The sequence below is a fragment of the Penaeus vannamei genome, chromosome 15, assembly GCF_042767895.1.
Source record: "Penaeus vannamei isolate JL-2024 chromosome 15, ASM4276789v1, whole genome shotgun sequence".
NCBI lineage: Eukaryota > Metazoa > Arthropoda > Malacostraca > Decapoda > Penaeidae > Penaeus > Penaeus vannamei.
The window spans coordinates 11,493,720-11,503,719 of NC_091563.1; the positions used below are offsets into that span (position 1 = coordinate 11,493,720).

Genomic DNA, 10,000 nt, shown 5'->3' on the forward strand with positions numbered 1-10,000 from the left:
GCGGGAGGGGTAGAGGAGGGGAGGGGGGATAGGGGGGGGGGAGTGTTGGTCATTAAGCAACCCTGGCAACGGTAATATGACCCGGTTTGACCTTTTCCGCTTTCATCACGCAGCCTGGACGGTCTCTGGGGGGGGGGGTAAGGAGAGAGGTGGGGAGGGAGGAGGAGAGGAGAGGGAAGGGGGAGGGGGAGGGGCAGAGGGAGAGGGTGATGGTGGGGGGAGGGGGAGGGAGAGGGGTAGTGGGGAAGAAAGGGGGAGGGGGTCTTGGCATTATTTATGATTTTCTCGCCTGTCCTTCGGTCCTTTCCCGGCTGTGACCGGTCGCTTCCTTTTTACTTTCTCTCTTTCTATCTTTCTATTTCTTTCTCTTTCTTTTTTTCTCTCTCTCTATCTTCCTTCCTCTCTTTCTCTTTCTCCCTTTCTTATAGTTTCTTTGCCCAGTCTCTTTTAGATTCCCTTTTTCTCTCTTGCCTGCTCTCTCTAACCTCTTTATTTATCTTTATCTACCTATCTATCCCATCCATCTATCTATCCTCCTTCTTTCTTTCTTTCTTTCTTTTTTTGCAGCCTCGTCTAAGGAGCCACTCATTCCCAGCGACCCGACGAGCATCGTTGTGTAGCAAGGGGGGGGGGTCGTAGTTTCCATTCCACGCTCTATAACGGAACTCGTCAAGTACGCTCTTTTAGAGACACTTCTTCGGGAGGTCTTCCGGAGAACAGTACTGAAATTTTCTCTCTCTCTTTCTCTTTCTATCTTTCTCCTTCTCCTTCTCCTCATTCTCTTTCTCCTTCTCCTTCTCCTCATTCTCTTTCTCCTTTTCTTTCCCCTTCTCTTTCCCTTTCTCTCTCCCCTTTTCTGTCCCTTTCTCTCTCCCCTTTTCTGTCCCTTTCTCTCTCCCCTTTTCTGTCCCTTTCTCTCTCCCCCTTCTCTTTCCCTTTCTCTCTCCCCTTTTCTGTCCCTTTCTCTCTCCCCTTTTCTGTCCCTTTCTCTCTCCCCTTTTCTGTCCCTTTCTCTCTCCCTTCTCTTTCCTTTTCTCTCTCCTTCTCTTTCCCTTTCTCTCTCCTTCTCTTTCCCTTTCTCTCTCCTTCTCTTTCCCTTTCTCTCTCCTTCTCTTTCCCTTTGTCTCTCCTTCTCTTTCCCTCTTCTCTCTTCCCTTCTCTTCCCTTCTTCCTTTCTTCCTCTCCCTTCTCTTTCCTTTCTCTCTCCCTTCTCTTTCCCTTTCTCTCTCCCCTTCCTTCCTTTCTCCCCTTCTCTTTCCTTTCTCTCTCCCTTTCTTCCCTTTCTCTCCCCCTTCTTTCCCTTTCTCTCTCTTTCCCTTTCTCTCTCTCCTTCTCTTTCCCTTTCTCTCCCTCTCTCTCTCTCTCTCTCTCTCTCTCTCTCCCGGTTCTCATTTTTTTTTTTTTTTTTTTTTTTTACCAGCGGCGTCTAGAGTCCGGGTACGAGTAGCTATCGCAAGGATCCACGCGTAGAGAGTACACTAGTTGTTTTCGGTTTAAAGTTGATGCTGGGAAAATAAGACGCGCGACTTCTATATAAAGATGCTCATTACAGCGTGAGAGGCAAAGGGGGGGGGGGGAGGTTCTCTTTAAATATCTACTCTCTAAATATCTATAGTAAATTGATCATTTATATCTACCTCTCTATCTATCTACTTACATATCTACGGACATAGATAGATATAGGGAGACATACAAGTATATGTAGATAGACTTAGGTGTAGATAGGAACACCTTATCTACCTACATATCTACGGACATAGATAGATATAGGGAGACATACAAGTATATATAGATAGATTTAGGCGTAGATAGGAAAACCTTTTCGTACAGAGAAGTCTATTTCCTTTCAGATTTCCGCCCACGCCAAGCATTCGTTTCTGAGGTTTTCCCTCCATTCGTCTAGGTATTATTTGACTTGGTTTTCCTTGTGCCATTTCTTGTCTGGGTATTTCTCGTACCATTCCTTGACTTGGTATTCCTCGTACCATTCCTTGACTTGGTATTCCTCGTACCATTCCTTGACTTGGTATTCCTCGTACCATTCCTTGACTTGGTATTCCTCGTACCATTCCTTGACTTGGTATTCCTTGTACCACTTCTTGACTTGGTATTCTTTGTACCACTTCTTGACTTGGTATTCTTTGTACTATTTCTTGACTTGGTATTCCATGTACCATTCCTTGACTTGGTATTCTTTGTACCATTTCTTGACTTGGTATTCCTCGTACCATTCCTTGACTTGGTATTCCTCGTACCATTCCTTGACTTGGTATTCCTTGTACCATTCCTTGACTTGGTATTTCTCGTACCATTCCTTGACTTGGTATTCCTCGTACCATTCCTTGACTTGGTATTCCTCGTACCATTCCTTGACTTGGTATTCCTCGTACCATTCCTTGACTTGGTATTCCTCGTACCATTCCTTGACTTGGTATTCCTCGTACCATTCCTTGACTTGGTATTCCTTGTACCATTCCTTGACTTGGTATTTCTCGTACCATTCCTTGACTTGGTATTCCTCGTACCATTCCTTGACTTGGTATTCCTCGTACCATTCCTTGACTTGGTATTCCTCGTACCATTCCTTGACTTGGTATTCCTCGCACCATTTCTTGACGTGGTATTCCTTGTACCATTCCTTGACTTGGTATTCCTCGTACCATTCCTTGACTTGGTATTCCTTGTACCATTCATTGACTTGGTATTCCTCGTACCATTCCTTGACTTGGTATTCCTCGTACCATTCCTTGACTTGGTATTCCTTGCACCATTCCTTGACTTGGTATTCCTCGTACCATTCCTTGACTTGGTATTCCTCGCACCATTTCTTGACGTGGTATTCCTTGTACCATTCCTTGACTTGGTATTCCTCGTACCATTCCTTGACTTGGTATTCCTCGTACCATTCCTTGACTTGGTATTTCTCGTACCATTTCTTGACGTGGTATTCCTTGTACCATTCCTTGACTTGGTATTCCTCGTACCATTCCTTGACTTGGTATTCCTCGTACCATTCCTTGACTTGGTATTCCTCGTACCATTCCTTGACTTGGTATTCCTCGTACCATTCCTTGACTTGGTATTCCTCGCACCATTTTTTGACGTGGTATTCCTTGTACCAATTCCTAACTTGGTATTCCTCGTACCATCTCTCCTGCCGTTTACACCGTTCACCGTCATCACCATCCAGCGTTTGTCCCGCTGTACCATTAACTTTCACCCGCAGGCACTATTGACAGTCCATTATCTCCATCATCACCTGTATCTCAATATGTGTGTGTATGTATGTGTGTGTGTGTGTGTGTGTGTGTGTGTGTGTGTGTGTGTGTGTGTGTGTGTGTGTGTGTGTGTGTGTGTGTGTGTGTGTGTGTGTGTGTGTGTGTGTGTGTGTGTGTGTGTGTGTGTGTGTGTGTGTGCGTGTGTGTGTGTGTGTGTGTGTGTGTGTGTGTATGTATGTATGTATGTATGTATGTATGTATGTATGTATGTATGTATGTATGTGTGTGTGTGTGTGTGTGTGTGTATGTATGTGTGTATGTGTGTATGTGTGTGTGTGTGTGTGTGTGTGTGTGTGTGTGTGTGTGTGTGTGTGTGTGTGTGTGTGTGTGTGTGTGTGTGTGTGTGTGTGTGTGTGTGTGTGTGTATGTATGTATGTATGTATGTATGTATGTATGTATGTATGTATGTATGTGTGTGTGTTTATAAATACACCACGCAAGTTGCCGCCCTCCCCTCATACCTCCCAACTCTCATTCTCATTTTCGGCTCTCACCCGCCCCCTCCTCCCTCTGTTATAAATTAGAGCGAAAATTGTTGTGACGGAGGACAGACTGGCGGCAAGAGGGGAGGGGAAGAGGGGAGGCAGAGAGGGAGAAGAGGGGAGTGGGAGACAATTGAGAGGAGGTGGGGCGGAGGGAGAGAGGGGAGAGAGGGGAGAGGGGTAGGAGGGAGAGAGGGGAGAGGGGTAGGAGGGAGAGTGGGACAGGGCAGGAGTAAGAGAGGGGAGAGAGAGGAGAGGGAAGAGGGGAGGAGGGAAGAGAGAGGAGAGAGGGGAAGAGGAGGGGGGAGAGAGGAGCATAGAAGTTGGGGAGTAGGGGAGGAGGAGGATAGAACCGAAGAAGAGGGTGAGAGGGGGAGAGGGGGAGAGGGCAAGGAGACTGAAGAGATAATGGGGGATTACTTTGCAGATTACACTCAAGATAAGTGGATAAGTGTTGGGGTGATGGATGAGAGGACTCGTACGGCGTTAGAAGTGGTGGTAATAACGAGAGACGAAAGAACACAAAAAGTAATTAGATAGAGAGACACGAAGAGAAGAAAGAAATAATTATCAAATGGTACAGAGTAGCATTGTTAGCAGGAAGTTATCATATATCCTTTATTGATTTCACTTTCTCTCTCTCTCTCTCTCTGTATCTGTCTCTGTCTCTGTCTCTCTCTCTCTTTCACCTTCTCTCTCTCTCTCTGCCCTCTCTCCCCTTTTCTCTCTCTCTCTCTCCTCTTTTTCTTGTCTTGTCTCCGCTTCTCTCCCCTTCTCCTTCTCCTGTCTCTCTCTCTCTCTCTTTCCTCCCCTCTCTCTCTCTCTTTCTCTCCTCCCCTCTCCCTCTCTCTTTCTCTGCTCCCCTCTCTCTCTTTCTCCCTCTCTCCTTCTCGCCTTCATTTTCTCTCTCCCTCTCTCTCTCTCCCTCTCTCTCCTTTCTATATCCTCTCTGTCTCTCCTCAACCTCCTCCTCCTCCTCCCTCCCTCTCCTTCTCCCTCTCCCTCCTTCCCTCACTCTCTCTCCCTTTTCTCCCTCCCTCCCCACTCTCCTCACCCTCTCTCCTTCTCTCTTTCTCCATCCCTCCCTCCCTCCCCCCACCCTCTCCTCACCCTCTCTCCTTCTCTCTCCCTCTCTCTCTCTCTCTCTCTATCTATCTCCCACGGTTTCGCTATCGTCTTTCTACTGCGATCAATCAACGTCCGACGCTGAATCTGGGCTTTCATCACTCACTTTATCGCAGCAACGCGGCTGGCAAACGTCTCCGATGGCGGGCGGGGGAAACGGCGCTAAGAAAAAATTTTGGGCCCGCATCGAAAAAGTGCATTTTTTCCTCTTTGCGCGGGATGTTAGGATGCAGGGTTTTTTTGTTTGTTTGGTTGGTTGGTTTGGCTTGTTTGGTTGGTTGGTTGGGTTTTGTTTGTTCGTTTGTTTGCTTGTTTTGAGGGGGTTTTGTGTGTCGGTGTTTGAGGAAGATTTAGGCTTGTATCTAGCGTGCAGTTTTCGTCTTATGTGATTGTATAATAGTTTTTGTTTGTTTGCTTGCATTTGTATGTGAGAGTTATGTTTTATTTTTGCATTCTACTCTTGCACGTCTTTACGAAGAAAATATTTTAGGCTCGTACCAAGAATAACTTTCACCTGTATGCAAAAACCATTTATTTTATTATCAATTTTTACGATTTTTTTTTTTTTACTTTTATTTATTCATACGTTATTCATTTTCTCCTTTTTCATCTATCTTCCCTTTTTGCCTTTGTGTCTTACTTCCTTTCCGTATGCCATACTTATTTTTGTCAATTCTTCATCATTTGCACAAACTGTTATATTGTAATTATCAATAATTCATCATCCCTGTGAACCCAATATTAGCAACATCTTTTCTTATTATCATCATCGTTATTATTAATGCTATTGGGGTCTTCTGTCATTTAATTAGCATTAGGTATCTCATACCACGTTTCCCTCGCAAAACCTTGAAAAAAAAATACATTAAAAAAATGAAAAATAGAAAAACTATAAAAAAAAAAAAATAATAATAAACTATAAGAAATAAAAAATAAAAGAACAAAAAGTAAAAAATATAAGCAAATAAATACATAAATAAACAAATGAATAACAACAAGGATAATTATCAGAATAACAATATCACGGATTAATGATTCTGACGATAAAAATAACACCATAATGAAAAATAATCTTAAAAAAAACAAAAAAAAAACATTCCACTGCCCCTTTCACCTCAAATCTTCATCATCTAACCCCCCCCTCCCCTAACCCCCCACCTTGCCCCCCTCCCCCCCACTCCCTCAGCGAGCACCTGTACCCATCGGAACCTGTTTCCTGAAGACCTAAATGACCATGCAAATGTGATCAGCTGTGTTGCATATTCATATCTGTCGTTCGGATTCCGGATTTAAGAGCAGTACCCTGGAAATATTGGCGAGGGGGGGAGGGGGGGGAAGGGGTGAAGGCGGGGAAGGGGGGTCTTTTTGCATCATAGGCGAGCGTCGGTTGTTCTCTCTTTCTTTCTTTCTCTCTTTCTCTTTACTCGCTTTCATTTTTTTTTCTTTCTCTTATCTTACCTCTCTCTCTCTCTCTATCTCTTTCTCTTTTTTTTTTCTTTTATTTGACTTTTAACTAATTGTTTTCTTCTTCTCTTGCGTTTTTTCTTAGTTTCCCGTTTAGCTGTATGAGAATATCTTTATTTACTTACTTCTTCCCTCTTCCTTTCTCCATCTTTCGCTTGTACTTCTCCCCTACTTCTCTTCCTTCTTCATCCTCCACCTCTTTTTCTCTCCTATTCATTGGCATTTTTTCACCTTGTCTTCATCCTCACTTTCCCTCCTCCTATTCTTTCCATTTTCTTTCTTCTCTTCATTCGCTTCTCCTCCTCTCTGTCTCTTCTCTCTTCTACTTTACTCCTCCCCCTCATCATCGATTTCTCTTTTCTAGTTTAATCCTCCTCTTCTTCTTTCTATTTTCTTCTCCTCATTCCCTTGTTCTCCTCTTTGTCATCTACTTCTTTCTCTTCTAGTTTACTCCTCCTCCTTTTCTTCTTTCCATAATCTTCTGTTCCTTCGCTTCTCCTCCTCCTCTTTGTCAATTTACTTCTTTTACTTCTGCTTTACTCCTCCTCTTCCTCTTCTCCCTTCCATATTCCTCTCTCTCTTTCCTTCTCCACCTCCTCTGTGTCATCTCCTTCTCTCTCTTCTACCCCTCCCCCCCACCGCCTTTCTGTGACACTCGTTCGTCTACTGGAAACGCCATTTTTATTCTTATCTATTTTATTTTATTTTATCTATTTATTGTTTTATTTATCTTTTTTCTTCTTTTTTTGACGCCTTTCCGCAACGCTAGAATATTTTCGGCTGAATAGGCGCTGATATTGAAAGACGTTGAAAAATCGGATAATATTATCTGTAATCATAATATTCTTATAGTTGTGAGGGTGGGTGGAAGGAGGGAAGGAGGGAGAGGAGGGGAGAAGAAGGAGAGAAAGGGGGAGGGTGGGAGAGGCAGAGGGAGGGGGAGGGTGGGACAGGTAGGGGGAGGGTGGGAGAGGGAGAGGGAGGGGGAGGAGAGAGAGAGAGAGAAGGAGAGAGAAGGAGGGAAGGAAGGAGGGAGCGAGGGTGGTAGAGGGAGAGAGAAAGAGAGAGACCAAGACAGAGAAAGAGAAAGTGAGAAACCAAGACAGAGAACGAGACAGACAGACACAGAGACAGAGCGATAAAGACAGACAAACAGGACAGAAGACAGAAGGCTGAAGAGAGAAGAAGACAGAATCCCCGCCCAGAATATGCAAACTTCACTCCTGCAATTGCAACAATAACCACAGCGACTGAGAATCGTTACACTAACGGATTCGAATGCAGCGTTCGGATGAGAAACTACTGGCTTCGGATGAACGAACACTTGCTTACCTCCGGCTCTTGTTCATCTGCCTAAAAGTTAATCATTCTCCATTATACATATATAGGAAGTCAATAATGTTATTTTGTCTCTGGCTTTCTGAACAATCGAATATTCTTCATTATATATTAAAGAAATTCATAATCTAAACCTCTTTCTGTCCTTCTTTAATAGTTAAAGATTCTTCATTTTACATTAAAGAAGATAACAAGGGTAGCCTATTTGTTTGTTTATTTTTTTTAATAATCATTCTTCATTCTGCATTTAAAAAATAATAATTCCTGACTATTTCCGTCTTTTTTAACACAATTATTCATCATTATAAATTAAAGAAATTAATGACCATATACTATTTATGCCCTTTTAACGGTTATTTTTCAGTCAGTTATTCATCAATATACATTAAAGAAATTAATAACCTTAGACTATTTCTGTCTTTTCAACAATTATTTTGTATTTTTTTACAGTTAATTATTCTTCATTAAAAATTATCGAAAAAATAATCATAGTCTACTTAATTTCTTCTAACAGTTAATCACGCTGAATTATGCATTTAATTTCTGTTCTTTTAAAACAGTTCCAACATTTTTAAATATGCATTAAAAAAAACTCTGCCTACTATATTTCTGTACTTTTCTAAGCCGTAAACCATGCCTCATTATCATTTAAAGAAAATAAAAACCAATGCCTGTTTTTCTTGTCTTTTAATTTTAGTTTTCTTTTTTTAGGTTTTAAGGTTATTTAACAGAGGATGATGATGGTTAAAATGACAGCGTTGCCATGGCTAATAGTAATATTCTTTTACTTGTGGTGGGTGGGTGGGTGGGTGAGTGAGTGAGTGAATTAATGATCTGATTCATTAATTCATGAGTGAGTGAATAAAGGAATTAATGACTGAACGAGTGAATCAATGACCGAACAAATTAAAGAAAAAAATGAATGAATGAGTGAGTAAGCGAATCTCTCTCTCTCCCTCTCCCTCTCCATCCATCCCTCCCTCCCTCCCTCTCTCCCTCTCTCTCCCCATCCCTCCCTCCCTCCCTCTCTCCCTCTCTTCCTCTCTCCCTCTCCATCCATCCACTCTCTCCCTCTCTCCCTCTCTCCTCTCCATCCCTCCTCTCTCCTCCTCCTCTCTCTCCTCTCCATCCATCCATCCACCCCTCCTCCTCTCCTCTCCTCCTCCCTCCTCCTCCCTCTCTCTCCTCTCCATCCATCCACCCTTCCCTTCTCTCCCTCCCTCTCTCTCTCTCCCTCTCTCTCCCCATCTCGACGGACCTTCTCACGCCCATGCCTAAGGCCCGCCCGCAGCTCGCCCCGCTAAGTCGGCTAAGTGGCGGATTAGATTACGTCCTCTAGCCGCCCGCGAAGCCTCGACGTCCATTTGTTTAAAAGCCTCTGTAGGGGTTTCGGATTGAGGGGGGTAGGGGGAGAGGGTGAAGGGGGAGGGGGTGAAGGGGTGAAGGGGGTGAGGGCAGTGGGAGGAGGGGGAGGGGGAGGGGGAGGGAGGGATGAGGGTAAGGGGGAATGGGAAGGGGGAGGGGTGAGGGCAGGGTGGAAGGGGGAGGGGATGAGGGTAGAGGGAAAGGGGGAGGGGGAGAGGGTGAGGATAGGGGATGGTAGGTCTGTAGGAGTTTGGGATTGTGGGGGGTAGAGGGGGAGAGGGGAGGGAAGGGGGAGAAGGGGGAGTGAAGGTGGGTTTAGGGATAAGGGGGGAGGGTGGTAGGGTTTGGGGTGAAGGTGGGGGTGGGGGGATCGGCAGGGAGTCCAGGTGAAGGTGAAGTGGGAGGGGGAGGGGGTGTCTGTAGGGAATTCAGGTGAAGGTAAAGGTGAAGGGGGAGCCGTAGGGAGTTCAGGTGAAGGTGGAGGGGGGCGTAGGGAGGGGGGGGAGGGGGTGAGCTGGGATCAGATTTGTCCGACCACTTAATTCAGTTTGGATTCCCGGGCCGTCCCTTTCGCTCCGTTATGCTGTCGGAATGTTGATCGGAGGGAAGGGAGGGAAGGGAGGGAAGGGGAGGGGAGGGAAGGGAGGGGAAGGGAGGGGAAGGGAAGAGGAGGGGAGGGGAGGGGAGGGGGAGGAAGGGAAGGGAGGGAAGGGAGGGAAGAGAAGGGAGGGGAGGGGAGGAAGGAAGGGAGGGGAGGGAAGGAAGGGAAGGGAGGGAGGGAAGGGAAGGGAAGGGAGGGAGGAGGGAAGGGAAGGGAGAGGGAGGGGAGGAGGGAGGGAAGGGAAGGGGAGGGAAGGGAGGGAAGGAAGGGGAGGGAGGGAAGGGAAGGGAAGGGAAGGGGAGGGAAAGGGAAGGGGAGGCGAGGGAAGGGGCAAGGGAGATGGAGAG

At 45.3% G+C, this 10,000-nt stretch overlaps 1 protein-coding gene across 1 annotated transcript; it reads right to left on the bottom strand.

Annotated features, from left to right (window-relative positions):
* Positions 1-2,146: 2,146 nt before the first annotated feature.
* Positions 2,147-7,698, bottom strand: LOC138864094 (golgin subfamily A member 6-like protein 6). Its single transcript, XM_070130123.1, has 3 exons — positions 7,682-7,698; positions 6,085-6,154; positions 2,147-3,229 (listed from the first exon to the last, which is right to left on the bottom strand). Exons 1-3 carry the CDS (start codon positions 7,696-7,698, stop codon positions 2,147-2,149), a joined length of 1,170 nt encoding a protein of 389 aa, XP_069986224.1.
* Between the last annotated feature and the right edge of the window lie 2,302 nt (positions 7,699-10,000).